Source organism: Carassius auratus, chromosome 15 (genome assembly GCF_003368295.1).
Source record: "Carassius auratus strain Wakin chromosome 15, ASM336829v1, whole genome shotgun sequence".
NCBI lineage: Eukaryota > Metazoa > Chordata > Actinopteri > Cypriniformes > Cyprinidae > Carassius > Carassius auratus.
The window spans coordinates 13,541,042-13,560,372 of NC_039257.1; the positions used below are offsets into that span (position 1 = coordinate 13,541,042).

Genomic DNA, 19,331 nt, shown 5'->3' on the forward strand with positions numbered 1-19,331 from the left:
AGAGACTCACTGTAGATGTCATAAATCAGTCTGAAGATACAAAGCGCTTTAATATCCTTTAGGACATGTTGCTGTCTGTTCTGCCTCGGCTTTTGGTTTACCGTCTTTTATCAAGACAAGACAAGAGAAAGCTGCCAGCTCTTGTAGATAAGAACATCTCTTCGATTCTGTCAAGGGACAGTATTTTACCCTGTTGATGTGTGTTGGGGGGAAATGAATGATGTTTAATGTCATAAACAACTCATACTTTGAAATATCACAATTTCAGCTTCTTTTCAGTTCATTTTGTGTTTTGATTTGCAAAACATGAACTTAAAATGTAGATTTAACAGATCATCAATAATGCCTGTGTACTGTTTTCTATCCAGGACATTGTTCACGGTACAGCTTTATGATTCTACTTTATATATTTTTGAATTCATGATTTTGCTCCTTATATTAATGTTTTAATTGCTTTATTGGAGGAATATTCCTCATATGTGATGTTACATTTAGGCATGCTAGATAAACCAGATTTCTGAAGATATATGAGTCATGAGGTGTTTTCTTCTGTATATTTGATATGAATTACATTTATATCAGCGAAGGTCAGATTATCACTTCAGCAATTTAATGTCAGTGGTATTATTGTTAACTAAAATTAAAACTATTCAAAAATAAAGCTGGATTGAAATGAAATATAAATATTACTGTAGGTGAGGAACTTAAACTTACAAAAACCTTGGCACCTAACTGAAATAACTGTTTAATTAAAGCACTAAAACTAAAATAAAAATATTATTTAAATAAATAATAAAAAGGACAAATGCACAAAAAAATTACTAAAATAAAATATAAATAAAAGCGAATTCAAAATATGAATAAATACTACATATCATATTTATATCTCGTTTCAATTTATTTTTATTTCCGTTTTAGTGATTTTATTACATTGTTAGTAAATTTAGTACAAACTTATGCCTAGATATTTTTAAACATAAGTTTTATTTTCATCTATATCATATGTTTATTCATATATATTTGTGTGTATATATATATATATATATATATATATATATATACACACACACACACACACACAAACACACTAAAATGACTTTTTAATAATACTAAGCATTACTACTAATTCTAACTTCTATTTTAAAACTAAAATTGTTGTTCCCAATTAAGCCATCAGCCAACTGGTATTAACTTTTATTGTACTCTTCTTTCTTCCAGCTGGACCAAAAGCGCTAGTATGTGATCAGTGTGGCGCTCAGTTTTCCAAGGAAGACGCCCTGGAAGCCCATCGACAGACTCACACAGGTAGGACCCTTCTTGCCTCATCTAACCGCAAACCACTTCGCTACATCACCCTAGTTAACCACAGTGGAAAAAAAACAACAGTAAAGTGCAGATGCGTCATGCATGTACCAGTAGCAATCACGTTTATGACCCTATCAAAACTCCATTCAGATAGTCTTCTATAATTCAGCAGGGAAGGTTTCGGTGCCCTCTAAAATTTCAGCCAATAATATTGCTGTCACAGGGCAGGGCCGGCACACCGCTTTGGCACAGCAGCAGTGCCATGTTTCACCAATCTCCATCACTTTGTCTAAACATGGCACGTACATTTGTTAGAGTGACTGTGCTGAGTTACCAGGGCCTGTGAGTCATCGGCGCTCTGGCACGATCATTAACATGCCAACAGCGCTCAGCTGCCACCCTCCTGTCAAATATTCATATTTACTGACATCTGATGACTGCAAGGTTGGGTTTCAGCGGTACTAGAGACATTTTAATAATCTTATTTTAGGTGAGGTATGTAGTGTGCTCTGATAGGGGTTGGCATGGGATGATATACTGTACTGAGTGTAAACTTGTTTTTGTTGCCGCATACCTGAGTGTACTCTGTCAGGACAAAATGAAGCATGTATGTAGGCGTTCAACTGTAGTCGACTACAGAAACTGTAAATGCTGTCATCGTTTACTTAACCTGTTGTTTTTTTTCATGTGTTATGTTACAAGTCTTCACAAGCCGTGTGATAGCTTTGTGTAAGGAACAGCCAGAAATGATCAAGTCATCTTCTCCTCCAGTGAGCTGTTATCTTGAGAACCACTGCAACTGGATCTTTGATTCAGTGAGTTGAATTTGAGAGCTGGATAAAATGAACAAATCATTCTTTCGATCCAGTTTCGGCGGAATAGCTGATTTGGTTCACAAAAAAATATTATTCATTCATATATTGATTCATTCACGAGTGAACCCTCACTGAATCAATGCTTCAGTCACAGAGGGTCTCGGGAAACAGCTCACTGGAGCATAATTAAAACTGGATACATAATTAAAATAAATATTAAATAAGTCGAGGTTCAAGAACTGGATAACATGAACAGGTCGTTCTTTTGATCCATTTTCAATAAACCAGCTGATTCGGTTCACAAATCAGACTGAAATGATTCATTCAACGAACTGATTCATTCATTAGTGAATCCTCACTGAATCAATGATTCGGTCACAGCGGTTCTCGGTTTAACAGCTCACTGGAGGGGGTAAGCTGATTCAGTTCACAATCGAGCTGAATGATTCATTCATGGGTTGAACTGATTTGTTCATCTCACTAAATAAGTGATCCGGTTATAGGTTTTCTCAGGTTACCAGCTGGGAATAACAACTTAAATTTCCGTCTATTCACAGAAAACTATTCAGACTCGAAGAGAGTGTGTAATTGGTATGTAATAATACTTTTGGGACTTAACAGACATAGTCATATTAATGCTAGTTTGAGTTCATTTCATTTGTGACATTTTCTGAACCCATTCCTGCATCTTTCCTGTCTTCACTCCATTATTTGTATCAAAAAAAATGTGGAATAAAATGCCACCAATGTCCCTGAATCTATGAACAGTGATCCCATAAAGAATCTGGACACTTGAGCCATGATTATAAATATCTCAATGTCACTGCAAATAAATAAATAAATGATAATAATAATAAAAGTGTTATGAAACGTGTTATGAAAACACTTTTCAATCAAAACATTTCACAAAAATAAATTTGAAATGATAAAAAGTAAGGAGAAGTTAATTCTGAGAAACACAGGAGTTCCGGTTGTTGTTATACGTTATCCAGTTCAGTGATATTTGTAAGTGTTTGTTATTTGTCCAAACATTTTCCTGGCCACTTCAGTCCAATCGCAGAGCTCTAATCTCTATACCTCGTCCTATATAGCCAACAGTTCTACCTTATTTACTTCTGTTACTCATTGGCTTATGAGACTGCCATCAGAGGATGCAGTCTATCACAGGTATTCCAGACTGCACTAATTAATTTGCTCTCTGGGTATAAAAACGTTTCATGGGGCTAATGATCCACATGTTGAGTCTATATAAAGGTTGAGTCCTAATTAAAACAAGGTGCCATACTTTTGTCATCTGCGTAGATTTGAGGTGCTAAATGTTTCCATGGCAGCCGGCTCATAAAGTCTCTGAATTTCAGTTGGATTCGAACCAGGACTCTGTAATATATTTGTATTATTTTTACTGTGGGGTATGATGCTTCTGCAATATCTGTCACCTGTGTTCCGCAGGGAGAAAGACGATAACCCTCTCTAAAACGTTGGCATGTAACTGTAACTCGCTGTGGCACACACTGTATAAATACTTAATGCATGTCGACACAGAGGTGGTGTTAACGATGCCCAGAATTTTATACCTTCTCTCCCAAACTTGTAAACATCCCACTCTCCGTTTCAGTTTGGCAGCACATTTAGTGAATAGGAGGGGAAAACATACCTCATCCATTTTGAGAAGCCTTTTTACCGCTGGGCTCCTGCTATCACTCACTCAGGGTAAAGTGAAAGCTGTTGTCATTGCTCACATACATTTTTTGGACTTAAGCAAGCAAAACGAAAAATTTCTGTCCTGGGTTCTTTGGAGCCAAGAGAGCCTTCCTGTATAAAAACTAGGGTTTTCATTTGATGTAGCCGTTTCTGGGAACAAAATTCATCTGTGGCATGGGAATTGAGAAATTTACCAACTATTTATTAATTTATTTATTTAATACCTGCCATGAAACTGTTTCCAGAATATTATTAATTTTCAAAATATATAGGTCTATAAATTGATTCAAGTATTTAATCAAATTTATGACATGATCAAAACTAGCTATGAAAAGCATGCCTCCAAAAATGTCTGTTTTTTTTATTTATTTTTATTTTTTTTATGAACAGTAATAAGTGCCAATTAATAAAATTATATACTATTTTGTTTAAATAAAATAAAAAATGAAACAATACAATCAGTATGAATGATGCAAGTGAATTTAGGCATAACAATATTGTTATGCACAGTATGAAAAATATTAATTTTGAGATGCTATAGATTTAACATTGCGATAAATTATGATTTTAAGCATTAATTTTGAGTTTTAGATTTTAAGCAAAATGTAATATAAAGATGCAAACAGGAAAATTAAATATCTAATTTACTGATAAATTTAAAAGAAGAAAAAAAAATATTTTATTTGCCTGATAACCAATATGGTACTGATATGTTGTAAATTTCTATTTAATTTTTTATTATTTTATTTAATTTTGTTTATTTTATTATTATTATTATTATTATAGTAGATGGTTTGATTTTTATTGTTAGTTACTCATGTCAGTCACTTACTGTATCTAAGGTTCAGATTTCGTCAAAAGCAGCCAACTGAGGAACAACATTGTTTTATTTTTCCTAGCCAATTTTTTCTTGGATTTGAGTATTAATTCTGACTCAGGCTTTAAGCAACACGATCGCCCTCGAATGCCAGCATATGTAAGAATGTCAGAGGTGAACTGCATGGTTTTTTGTGGTTTTTAGGGTTGCAAATGGAAAAGAGGATTGCAAGAGACTCGTGGGACGGGGGCCGGCCGAAGGGGGGAAGCTGGTGGCATTTGGTGCCAGGACAGAGCGAGAGACAAACAACATCATGTGCTCTTGTTTACACTCAGCCGCTGTGCTGTCATAGACGAGACCTACTAGAGAGCTGACCTACTTAAAAGCCTCCTAAAATAAAACTCACTAGTGTCTCAGGACCGATGCACTGGCGGGCAGGCTGGAAAGCAGGCCAGCACATCCCAGCTTTCTTTTCCTCCTCCTCTCCCCTCCCAATGGAGAAGCGCTTTATCGCATCCTCCGCAGAGCAGAAATAAAATGTTATTAAAGGGGTTTTATTCAGGACCGGAATAGAAGCGATTTGCCTTTAAACGATTTTGGCCTGAGGGGCGACCGCGCGTCCATCTGTCTTATGTGCTTATGACGTCAGATTTCCTAAAACTCTTCCATCATGCTCATCTCGCGGCACAGGACGTGTCTTGCGTTTACAGTTGGGTTGAGGGCACAGTGGAATTACTCACCGGGAACACAAAGTGACTTCAGCGATCTGGCCCACAGAATAAACAGTGGTTAAACAAGAGCAATGTATCTCTTGTTGCGTTAATTATTAAGCAGACCCTTCCTTACTTTGCTAGATTGGCCCGTCTGCCTCTCACTTTGCAGCCAGGTGAATCGCTGGGGTCATCTGAGGTTTAGCCAATGTGTCCGAGTCATCCACACACACACCAATCTAGCAAGTAAAATGCGTCTGTGCTCATGTGACATGTCATTTACGGCAGCTCCATTCGATAACACGTTGGTTTTCCTCTGACGCATGCACACTGTGGTTCTTAGAATCGCTCAAAACCTGTATGACCTCCTTTTTTGTGTCGAACGAAATTTAGAAGAATACCCTAACCGCTCTTTTTCCATGAAAATGGATAGAGACTGAAGATTTCAAACCTTCATCTAATACGCAAAAGCATCATAAAGTTTTCATGAATGGTTAATATGACGTTTGCAAAACTAAAAAGAAGTGCTCCGTGTCGATTTGTGAGCAAATTCCTCTTCTGGCTTGAATCATTCCAATGAAACGGTTGATATGCTTCACAAAACCTAAATGATTTGTTCATGAATCGAACTGATTTGGTTCAGCAGTACACAGTGATTCTGTAAAAATAGTTAAGACCAAGTAATTTTAATGTCTGTGGTATCTTCGTTTCTTGTTAGACCCAGAATGAGCCATTGTGAGTTCAAGAGTTCGCTGTGAAGAACCTTTTAAGCACCTTCATTTTTAAGAGTGCAGAGATCCATAATTTAGTGGATTTGAACATGGTTGCCATTTCCAAAACTTTATATGTGGCCTTAGTAAACCTGTAAAAGCTGATTCTGTGCAAATATTGATGTTTTATTCATTGATATAGACCTTTGTACTGATACTTCTACAGTGACCGATTGTAACTAACAAGGTTGCATTGGCCAGACCTCGGCAAGCCTGTACCCCCCACCAGCTCCGCTAAGACTGATTGTCTCAGTGGTGCTGCAGATTTCCCAGCATGCCCTTTCATCACACAGTGACTAATTCCTATTGTGCTATAACTTCAATGCAAAGAGATGAAGTCCTTTCGGCCCACCAGGAGGCAGAATAAAATGCTCCTGGCATCACGGGGTGTCCACAGTTTTTGCTAAGTCGCTCATTGTTTGGAGAAGCACACACTCACGTGCATCTCTCCGGCTGTGATTCCTGTGTCTGTGAGCTTTCACGAGCGAGAGTTTCTCTATTCAAAAGATAGTTGAAGTAGTATGTAATTAGATTCGAGAGATGTTTGCTGAGACCTTTAAGAAGAGCTGAATTAAACCACGGTCTTTTTGTGTCGTTTACAATGTAAATAAGACTGCATCTCAGTGTGGCAGTTTTTTTTTTTTTTTTTTTTTGATAGACTCGAGGTGAAAAAAAAAACTAAATGTGACTTGTTTGTGGATGCTGGGATCAGCTCTTCAACTCTCTTCTGGTTGCTTGGAAATGTAGATGTTTGATTTTGGTGCAATATATCCTCTTTAGATTCATTTTCAAGACATAATCAAATTCATGTCTTGATACAGATACCTGCGATTCATCGTTTTCACTCTGATAATATGTAACATTTCAGTCTCGTTCTTGAAATCAACCAGATTCCATTCCAGTGGTCACAAAAGAAACAGGATTTCACAATATTTATACATGTTATTTTTTTTCAGAAAGAACCTCCTGTTCACAGAATCGGCTCAAAACAGGTGAATCTAGCCAGTGTGTTCTGAGATAAAGATATTAGATGTATCTGTTGTGCTTGTTAATACACTTTTAAAAAAAAGTATTATTATTGTTATTTTATTTTTAGAAATACTACTACTACTACTAAGAATTTTTCTTTTGCATCATGTTGCTGACAAGCGGGAGGCACACATCCTTCACTGTCATGAAAAACACGCAAACTAAATTATGACCTGGACATGTTATTGACAGATTTCATGAGATCCACCCATTCGTTGTCGTCTTATGGAATGTGCTAAATATGTGTTTCATCAGAGTCATTTAATACATTCAACACATACATACACTCTCAGAATTGTAAGGTGAGTTTTGAATTCCTTCCTCTTCCTAGAATGTTACACAAACCTGCTTCTGGTTCCTAGAAAAGTTTAATGTTCTCGCACTATGCTTTCTAGCACTGTGGGAATTGGATTAAGTCTCTGTTCTTTATTCTAATTCACAACTTTGTAGTCATCGAGTGTCAAGGGGTCAACTGACCGGTGTGAAAGGCAAATCCACTCTCTATTGTACAGTTTCCCTTCAGCTGCCGGCCCTCTTCAAGCCTGGGAGAAATGGGAGAGCCGGCACGTCAATTAGGAATTAATTTTCTACCACTCTGAAAAGGTCTCAGCAACTTAAAAAAAAAAAAAAAAAAAAAAACAGGACGTTCAAATGGGGGTGAGAAACAGCCTGTCCTTGTCAATACATCAGCTTTGAGGTGTATTGATTTATAGACTGATAAAAGACAAGTACATATGGCCTTCTGTACACTCCTCTGTAGTTTAATAAGCTGCGTTATGCACTCCAGTAGTTTTATATTTGATGTACTTCTTTAATTTGGGTTTCGTAGAATTAAAAGGCTGCATCTGAATCATTCTGTAATGTCATTAAACTCCTTATCTTAATGTGCAGAGCAGTATCAAGGATTCTTGATTCTCTCCGGATGGAAACGGTAATGAGGTCAGATGCAAAAATGTATAAATGTTGCTCATTAAGATGGTTCAGACAGAAGCGTGACTCACAGCTACGGGTTATGTATGTGAAGTGTGCTGTGAGATGGGGTCATTTGAGGGAACCGTCTGCGTCATTAGTTGTTGTTGTTACACAGTGCGCCCCCTGCTGGCCTTTACCGTGACACTTCGCAAATGCCACTACTCAGACAAAACAGAGAAACATTCCTAATTAATTATGCAGTCATACAGAATTAATGATCATTAAACAACTGCTTTGCTTTCATGTTTCCTTATATTTTATATGCATTCAGTTCATTACAGAGCTCAACAGTGAGACTAGAGTCTGTTAGTCGTCCTGACACTCTTACAATGCATCACCATGTTACATGTGTAGTTATACCTTGCAAACATAAACATTTGGCTATCTATCACTAATTAAAATGATTATTAATGTGGAAATTGGTTTACACTTTATTTTAAGATTTCCTTATTACATTGTAATTATACATGTAAGTACTGATTAATATTAATTTGCTCCAAGTACTTACTATATGATTAGGGTTTGTCTTAGGGTTACTTGCATATAATTATGCGTAGTTATGCATAACATTTTGCCGGAAATTGTTAATTGATATTTGTAACAGTTTTTGAAAAATCTGTTTAAATGGTAATTTTTTTGGTAAAATGGTAATCAGTTTACTTTATTATTGTTTGTATTGTATATTGTAAGAATTCCAATAATGATTGCTATAGTTTCGGATAAATCAGTTAATATTTCAAAAATGATTTGCTATAGTTACAAATAATTACAAAAAGACATAATTCACGAACCATTTTATTGCACAAATGTATTTATTATTATAAGTTATATATTTTATTTCATTTTTGTTTTATTTTGTTTTAGTTTATGATTTAATGATTGTTATTGTATTAAAATTATAATGCATTTGTTATGGTAAGGCTAGTGAAAATGTTGCCAGCACAAGTAAAAGTCTTAACTTAAACAGTATCCTAATGAGGCCAGCTAAAAATGCTTACAGTTAAGGCCTGCATTGATCATGCATCGTTTATAGGCTTCAGCTCAGTTCCTCACAGGTTTGAAACACCTGCCAACACATTTTTCTGTGCCCTGACCCTCATTACGTGTTGTGAAAGGAGAGGCTTGTTCTGAAGAAATACTGACATCCCATAGCGCTGTACAATTCTCTTTTCTAACGCTCTCTCTCTCATATATATATAAATTTTTTTGAACTTTCTGAACCTTCAGTGATCTTCAGAGACCTTCGTAATATATTTCATAAGATTCTTTCACTTTTACCGGTCATGAATGTTTCTTTGTATTATGTTCCTTATACATTACAACATTTTTTTTTTTTCATTTTCCATCAGATCAGTTCAGTTGAGCTACATTTACTGAATCGACTGCATTTAAGATTCAACTTTACCCAAGCATAATTCTTCTATTCAGGCAGCGAACTCTACTTTTTTTTTTTTTTTTTTTTTTTTTTTAGAAAAGTACACCCTCGAACTTTCTGAGCCTTTCTGCCATCTATTAATTAATTGTCCAGTTATTGTGTGCGATTCAAGTCTTTAATGATTAGCCATGCTCCTCCGACAGCAGAAGAAGTTAGGACACAATCTTAATGAGGGACTGCTGAGTGTCTTTTGTGTCGTGGAAAAGCCACCTCAGCAGCATTGCGCTTTAAAAGCCAGAGGAGTCACACAGATTAGCCGAGTAAGAGGTGGACGTGGAAACAATAGAGCGGGTCATTCATACTCTAAGCCTGATTGTCCCCTCACTGTCCAGATGGCCTGCCGAATAAATTATACCAGTAGGTACAATGCATTCCAGTGCAGGGGCTTTAGGCACAACTGTTTTTGGAGTCACACAGGGCTTTTTTGCTTGTTCTAACGATTATTAACAAGTACGAGCGGTCAGCGGTTTGATGTCTGTAAATGAAATCCTTGAGAAAGTGGGGGGTGGGGTGACAGTGATGACAGATGAAGGGTCATGTGTATACACGACGTATGCAGCAAGATACAATAGAGACAGCGATTCAGTGATGTTAGCAATTTGAAGTTATATATATGAAGAGTTTGGTTCCTAAATGCAATAAATCCATTTTGATTACTTAAAATGTATTTTCTTTACCAAGAAAGCAAGAAAGTGGCAAGATGAAAACCACTATTTTCTGTTCCAAACTTTCACATAGCATCTTTAGGTTATAATAACATTAAAAATTGACATCCAGGTTTTGATTTTCAAAGATTTATCATAACATTTTATTTATTTATTTTTCTCAAAATGAAATAAATCCATTGAATCAATTTGAAAGTTATTTTTCATATTGAAACTGATTAAAATACACAACATAGTAACTTGATCCACATATGACAGCCTCTGAACTCGGTCAATACTAATCTTATATACAGGCACTGGATTAAAAATACTTATAATCAGTCATCGCTTCCAAAATGAATTCAACGGGTCATCTTGTTAATGCTATAAATTAATTACAGCAATAAAAGAAAATTTTCTCATCAACAAGAACATGAACAACAATCAGATTAGACCTCAGAAATTCCAAAATTACATTTCCTTTACATTCAACTTCCAAGTGCATTCATCTTTGTCATGTTACATTCATTTAGTTGACTAGTGCTATATGCTGTATTAACAAAAACATAAATGGCATTAATAAAAACATTAACAATGACAAACTACACAATATTGCTTTCATAATCGAATGCAATTCATCTAATGAACACAATATCGCATAGCTTGTCAGTGATCTAGGGCTCTGTGTATTAATGTCGTGCCATCTAAAAGCATGGGATGGAGATTTACCAGTACTATTTATCACAAAACCGGCTTTTCTGATGAGAAGCTGATGCCAGTCACATGCGATTTATCATGCAGCCCTTATTTATTGATCAAAAGGTACAAAGTAGATGAGGAAAACTAAGATGAGGAGTGTATTCAAAGTGCTGCCATTACTTTCTAAAGTGTGTGGAATGGTGTGCTGTGATTGGTTGAGTGGATATATCACGTTCTGCAAAAAAGGGAGACTGGCGTTTGTCGCGGTTTGGAAAAAAGGGAGAAAACGTGACCCAATAACTCTGCGAATATTGCATCAGTGATTAAAACAGTTTTGCTGCTTAATATTTTATATATATATATATATATATTATATATATGTATATATATATATATATATATATATATATATATATATATATATATATATATATATATATATATATATAAATATATATATATATATATATATATATATATATATATATATGTATATATATTAGGGCTGGACAAGTTATCACATTAACGTATTAATTGATTAATGCCAACAATTATTTTATTGTGCATTAATGCAGTTTTTTTATTATTATGAAAGTCCGATGCTCACTGGCTCTGAATACACATTCAGTCAAACCATGGGTCACAGGAGGATTGGGATGTTGATCAGTACTGGTTTGGGATGGGTGTCATCATGCATCTCAACCAATGAGAGCATTTGGGGTGGGCCTAAGACAATCATAAACCACTGTTCACTGTTATTTTTAACAGAAAAGAATGCAGCATAAGCATCATTTTTTGTTTTTTTATACTTTGTAGTTTATGATTTTGAATTGTTTGGGAAGTGATAACACACGGCCCTCTCACAAAATATATTGTTTTACAGATCTATCGCTTTTGCTGCTCAGAAATGTTCACATAATCATGCTGCAGGTATCAGAAATATTTGTTAATAAATAAACAGCTTTACATTTTCAAACATAATATTCTGTTATCTATCACATGACATTTACATCTCAGGTGATTCACAAAAAAAAAAAAAAAACTTCCAAATTTCCCATGAAGCAAAGCTAACAGAAATCCAGCCTATTTATCCAATCCTACATGCTCCAGCAGAGCAACTGCCATTGAGATGATGGGAATGCCAATTCCAGGTATATTAGAGCGCCTTAGGCCTGAACTGTGGCAGACAGGAGACATTATTTTCTCATTTGGTGCTGTAGAAATGCTTCACTGCTGCTTTGATTTGGAGCCAGCACAGTCATTGCAGTGATGATGTGTTTATCCTATTCTTGAGACGCATGTTTGTTTCTTGTATTTACAATCCATGTTAGTAAATCGCATCCAGTTCGGAATCATGGCAGAGTTATATTCACTGCGGCTGGTGAGCTTGCAAGCCAGAGGGATAAATGTGTTTACTCTTAAAGTATTTGTCCCCTCCAAACGAAATGAAACTAGGGCTTTGACAGCTCCTCCTCTCTGTGTGTGAATCATCTGTATCTGATCGCCCTGCACTAATTCCAATTTAATTGCCTGTTGCCTGCAGGCTCCTCAATAGTGGTAACAAATGGTTTGATTTTGTAGTCCTCATCAGGCAGCATTTTAAATGCAGCACTCTAACCCCACTCGAATGCCAATGAAGCAGCGAACAGCCTCGTGTTTGCTAATGCTCATCCTCCCCCCGCGCTCTCGTCTCTGTTCCTCTCATATCTGATTAAAGGGGATTTGTAAGAATCGGCGAGAATCATGCAGCCTCTCTCTCTCTCTCTCCATTGTAAATGATATTGGACCAGAACAGACAGTCTCGGCTTCTTGTGTGTTTTCGTTTTCAAGAGGCAAAGATGTTCTCCGCCAGATAATGCCGTTTAATCTGTTTAAATGAAGTTTTGACATTAAAGTTCAGGTGTGATGTGGGAAGGTGGCTCTGGTTCTGCATGTGAAATAGGAGCCGGTGCTTTATATGAATTTTTAAAGCGTGCTTTATGATTAATGTGTTATCTTCAAGAGAGTGTATCTTCATTAATTCTACATAAGCAGGGCTAAAGGAATATCTTAGACACAACAGAGAAAAACATGCGTTCGTGGCCTTTTGAGCTCCATGTCTTGACCAAATGGTTATTAGATGATGAGTTTTTCTTCATTATGGTGTTGACTTGTATTGCCATTACTTTTAATCATGTTTCAGATTAAGCCTAAGTAATAAAATAACTTGAGCATTTTAAGTATTACCTGGAGCATTTTATTCTTTTTTTCATTATTTTTTTTTTCACGAAACTGGCAAAAATTACATGGAGTTACCGGTTTGTACTAAATGCTTTCCATCCACACAACCATATAAACAGAATTTATGTATGAAACATATCAACTCAATCTCCTCTAGAGATTATTTTACAGTGCTCAATGATATTTTTGTTTTCTTGTCATTGCATTCTGGGACAGGTGGGTCCTTTCTCTCTTCTCACATCTGCCTTCTGCGCTCCTGACCTCTGACCCCACTCACATGCACCACACGATGAGCCAAACCCCCCAACTTCAACTTTTACAAGATATACAAAACTTTTTATTATGTTATTACACAGCTCTCTACTTAATTCTGATTAATCTGAAGGCTGTATTTATGAAAAAAGCATTATATTTTGTTTTCTTATTCTTATATTAGAATGTAATGTAAAACAAACAAGTGTTTATGTTTATTTTATATGTACTACTGGTCAAAAGTTTGGGATTGGTAGGACTGTGCTATGTCTATGAAACAAGTCTCTTATATGTTCATCAAGGCTGCATTTTTTCTTTTCTTTTTTCTTTTTCTTTTTGATCAAAAACACAGTCCTGTTATTAAATATTACTGTAATTTAAAATAATTGCTTTCTATTTGAATATATTTTAAAATGAAAAGCTGTATTTTCAGTATCAGTCTTCAGTGTCACATGATCCTGCAGAAATTATTGTAATATGCTGATTTGCTGCTCAAGAATTTTTTTTTTTTTTTTTTTTGGAAAATGTGATATTTTTTAATCACAAACCTTGTTAAAACTAATGAAATTCAATTGTCATTACTGTGTTAATGTTTGAATTATTTGACTAAATTCCTCTTTCTGCAGTTTCAATTCAAATTCCAATTTAGAATGGTACAGTAGAAAGGAGAATAGCTTGTGAGCAGCGCAATTCAATTCACATTTCCATTCATGAATTGAAATTGAGGCGTTTATTAACTTCTGTATTTCACCCAACCCTGATGTCTTTATGTTGAAAAACCCAGCAGAAAACTTCAACTGTTTTACAATCATCTCATCATTTTGACATGCAGGAGTAGCGGGTGACACAGCTCTTTCGTCTGGGTGAGGTGTAGTGTGGGTAACGGACAGCTCTGCAGTCTCGGGGAAACAGAGCAGAGCAGCTGCTGAGGAGAGCCGAGTCTCTGACACTCACTCTGAGAGAGGAGCTAGCTCCATTAACAGTCCTATTCACCCGGCTTAAGCTACTCTGTCAGCCACTTCAGAACCATTAAAGCTCTGCTGGGAGCTAGACACAGAGAACGAGGGAGACAGAGGGAGACAGAGAGAGAGAAGAATGAGGCAAAATAGAAGCAGGGGGATGCTCTCAGAGGAGCTGAGTGATGGTATAAATAGTTGGAGTTGTAGAGGTAAATTATTCCTAAAGACATTAAACAGTAGTGAAGCTAAGCTCCCTCTCTCTCTCTTCCCCTCGCGCTGTCTCTTTCTTTACCACAGTCGTCTCATATATTTATGGCCATGCTGGATTGCCTTGGTTATTTTTTTCTTCTGAAAAGAGCTGACAACACAAATATCTGTTATGTGTCTGATATAATGAAGCTCAAGAACGTGTCATCATTTGTATTTCTGCGGTATTTCACAGCGAGATTTGCCTTGAATGTTTTGCCTCTGCTTTTTTTTATTTTTTTTTTATCCTCGAACAGAAAATGCTTCCTTTTTCCATTCTTTTTACATTCTTGCAAATGCCTTTCTTTTTTTAATAACAACAGTTCTGAAACTTGTTACTTTTGTATCATTGATCTTAGTGAACAAAGTTTTCAAGGTTGAATTTCTTCTCCCGGCCCCTTCGTAATCAATGTCGGCTCTTAAACTTGGAGAGAAGGGAAGAGAAATTGGACAACTTGTCTAAGTACATTTACACCAAACTCACATTACAGACGAGCTGTCAGTGAAGTGTAGAGGTTCATTTTTATGTGTCTCAGGCACTAATGCTTTTTTTTTTTACTCTGAGCTCTGTCGTAAATGCTGATTGATTGAGTGAGAAGTCAATCCCGGCCTGCTGTTCACGAGCCCACCACTGGGCTTTCACAAAGATTTTAAATTAGACACAGCTTTACTTGAAAGATACATTATTGATTGGCCATAGATACTGAAAGCACAGTATTTTTTTTCTTCTTTTTTGTATGTGTGTGTAAAAAGAGAAACTAAAACAATACATCTAGGTCTCTTCAATCCCATCCATTTTGAAACACTTGGACCAATTCATTCGTTTTGCTAAAACGTACTTAACAACAAAATGGATGAAATCCAGATTCTGCATCCTTTGCACTAAACACTAATTAAGCCTTCCCTCGTTTTGTCTCTCATCTTCAGGCTCAGACATGGCCGTGTTTTGTCTCCTATGTGGAAAGCGTTTCCAGACCCAGAAGGCTTTGCAGCAGCACATGGAGATTCATGCCGGCATGCGCAGCTACGTCTGCAGCGAGTGCGAGCGCACCTTCCCGAGCCACACGGCGCTCAAACGCCATCTTCGCTCGCACACAGGTGAGATTTACCTGAACATCACTCTCACCGCCAGTATCTGAGTCATCTAAAACCACATTAACGGCTTCACACCTCCATGTAATGCAGAAAAGGGCAAGCGGGCCACAAGCTGAGATGTGGCAAAGTTTCAAACAGTTCAGGAGGAACAGGCTCATATAAACCTCTTACATATCCTCAGTTGAACCAGATTTTTGAGTATCGATAAAGTCAGGTGCATATCATGACATTTATGCCTCAGAAATGGGCCTAATATCTTACACAAAAATGTTAATGCTTATACTAGTTTGCGCAAACGATGGCTAGAATGTCTTCGGCTTACTGAAACTCCACTTTGAAATAAATATTCAGTGGCAAAATCTTGACTTTGTCAATCCAGTGTCTTTTTCCAGTGTGGTAACTTGTAAACAAAAACTTGGTCTCTCTACAGTCTGTGGGCGGCCCATCTGAGACTCAAACTATCTTCTGACAGTCTTTTGTCTCTTTCTCTACCTCATCTCCCTCTTTCTCCCCGTGGTTTCTTTCAGGGTAACTTTAAGCATAAGTCAAGACCCTCTATTACAGACACTAGGTCAAACCTGACCTTTTTTCCCATTCTACACTATGAGAATTTCTGAGTGTGAGTATTGAATGATCAAACAACCAAATAACGACTTTTATTTAGGTGGAAGAAGGATGTTTGGTAAGGTGGCACTGAGATTATTTTCAGTGGAACAGGTAGGATTACAAAATATAAACATGCTCAATTAAATATTAGCTAGAAATTGAATACATATGAATCATCATCCATTAAAATTGGTTAGAACAGACTATATCAGTGTACTTTGTACAAGCATCTTATCTCTGTTTTTCCCTTATAACTAGGCACACAGAGATGATTGAATCTCTGGTCTGGCAGTGAACAGAAAGAGCACAAAATTTCCCCTACTCCATTTACTTGCAAGAGTGCATCTTCCTCTCACTTTTGCTTTCTCTGTCTGACCTGAAATACCAGTAAGATTGAAGTCTAGACTCAACATGTAAATTTTTGATAAGAGGAGCCAGAAATGAAGTGAGGTTGTTTTTTTTAAAGAGTCGGGGCATTAAGTATGCATTCCATCTCGCCACAGACTGCTGGGTACATGAGCTTTTCCAGAACAACATCTGAAAGGACATTCTGACGTTCCTAACAGTCTGAGTAAATGTCAACTTCTGTGGCTATTTCAATTTCTCTGTACTTGAATTGCAGGAGTTTTTATACAGCTTGAAGACAAGAGTATAAACTTGCTGAAATTGTGGTGTTTGCACCGCATCTCAAGAGTTCATTTCTGTATTGTCAAAAATGTCCAGGTTTTGTCTTGCTTTTACGAGTGATTTCATAGTTGTTTAAGGTAATACCTGAAAAGTACTGACCAATAATATACAGGCATTGTACATGATCGACCAGTTGCGATGTGCAATAAAATGGGACAGAGATCGTTCAAAGCGATGCAAATATGCCGACATATAATGTGTAAGAACTGTAGACAAAAAATCAATAGGAAAACAAAGCCAAAACCCTATCATTTTGGCAACTTGGAACTCCTTTCAAATCCTAGGAGACTCATTGATGATATTAAGATTGTGCTCTTGAGATGTTTATCCTCAAATAAAAAGCAGAATATAATGAGACAACATTTATACAGTAAGAGCTATATTTTCATCAAATTTGGAAGAATTTAAAGAGAAATATTTGAGGTCATATTTGAAGGTCTCTTGACGTATGGTTGCAATTTTTAGGTCACAATTTGCTCTTTATTAAATAAAAAATGCTATTTAAAACCCATGAAATTAAAAAGAGCTTGTTGAGATGTAGGTGTAAATCCAATTAGCATACAACTGTCATTATATGTTGTGTTTTGGATGCTATTATTGCTGCAGTGCCATAAAAGAACCAAAGACTCTTTTAGTAAACAGTTCTCAATAGAACCATGTTGTGAACACTGTACAAATCCAAAGAACTTCTTCCACTATACAGAACCTTTTGTAGAATGGAAAGATTTCATGTATGTTAAAGGTTCTTAATGGAACCATCAATGTGAATAAAGAACCTTTATTTATAAGAGTGTAGCATGATTGGTTATTTAGCATCATCAGAAAAAGAAAAAGAAAAAAAGGGCATTTTAATCAGCATTTTGGCTGGTAAACAACAATGATATTGATCTACCAGCACTAACCGGCATAAATCATCAGCTCTACTAGTCTTTCCAGCTAAAATATTTCATGATCCAAAAAAAACAAAACCATAAGTAATACATAAAAAGACCCTTAAATGTAAACAAGTAATACCTGGGCTCCTGCAACATCCACCTTTATATTTCACACCATCTGCATTGTATTTACAACGCAAGGGGCAAATCAAACAATGGGCTATGTGCGTCTCCAGTTGCTCTTCTCTTCATTCTGCACATGTTCTCATTAATATGCCATTCCTGTTCGCTCTCCATTTCACTGCCAGGCCATTTGCAGACAGTGGCGGCTGTCTATGTTCACAGCTGTGTTTGATGGTACAGAGCACAAAGCTCACATTGCTTATGGCACAGACAGTCTCTGCAGGTCGTTCGGCCTTGACTTTCAAGCCATTTTGTCAGGCTTATTCAATATTTAACAATGCTTATGTAAAACTCGCTGCTTTTTATTTAATATGGAACAGTGGTGTGTAACCTAAAATGTACCACTGTCAATAAACACTTGCATATGCGCGTTTAACTTCCAGTTCGACATTGTCTGCACAATAATAGCCTTTCAAACGTGGAACTGCACCAAAGCTGTTACCTGTGGATATTTCCTCCAATGAATAGTCAGTGATGTGTTCAGAATGCAGACGCAGTAGACGGCGTTAGCGCATTAGCATGCCTGTGGTGCTGTGAGTCTGGCCTGCCTGCTGCCCGCCTCTGGGCAATTAACTTTAATGACAGACAGGCTGGAGGGCTTTCAGAAGGTGCATCGGATAAGTTGATACAGATGCATAAAGACTGCCACTCTATCTATCATCTCATATCTGTTCACTAGGGATCTCATCTCTCCCAGTCTGCTTTTTTTTTTTTTCTCGGCCCAGATAGAAACCCATTCATCTCCGGCAGAAGTGTATTTGAATGTGAATGGCGGGTTGTGATTGGCTTAGAGAACGTGCTCGGGGGAATTTCTGCATTGTTTCTTAAGAGGAGGGTTTAAGTCGGAGCATGACGGAACATAACAAGAGATGCAATTTATTCCCGAGCACGGCTAGCACTTGGACAGGGAGATAATGAAGAGCATAGGTCACCGCCGAGGACTTTAAAGCCACGCCACCCGGGCTGAAATGTATTAAATATTGCGAGCGTTATATGCCGCTGCTGTCTGAGGAAATGATATGAGGGGCTGTTAGTCAGAGTGGGAAAGCAATTAGCAATCGGCCGGCGTTTGAAATCACTATATATCAGACTCGTACTGATCACTGACATTAGAACAGCCGGCGGAGGGAAATGTGCTGGATGATTCCCTTTCAGCACCTTGTGATGTTTACTCGATATTAATAACTCTGTCATCTGAGTGCAAGTCTCTGCCTGTGTCGATAAAACAGTTCTTTGTGATCGCGAAGGAAATGTTAGTTTTCTTGCTTAATAGGGATCGACTGGAAATTCCAGATCATAGCCAACTAAGTT

The 19,331-nt window shown here is 36.9% G+C and overlaps 1 protein-coding gene across 1 annotated transcript in view; it reads left to right on the forward strand.

Annotated features, from left to right (window-relative positions):
- zbtb16b (zinc finger and BTB domain containing 16b) overlaps positions 1-19,331 on the forward strand; it is a 50,558-nt gene that overhangs the window by 22,537 nt on the left and 8,690 nt on the right. The window contains exons 4-5 of the mRNA XM_026282540.1: positions 1,219-1,305; positions 15,502-15,672. Coding sequence (XP_026138325.1) covers positions 1,219-1,305; positions 15,502-15,672 — 258 coding nt within the window. The remainder of the gene's footprint in view (positions 1-1,218; positions 1,306-15,501; positions 15,673-19,331) is intronic.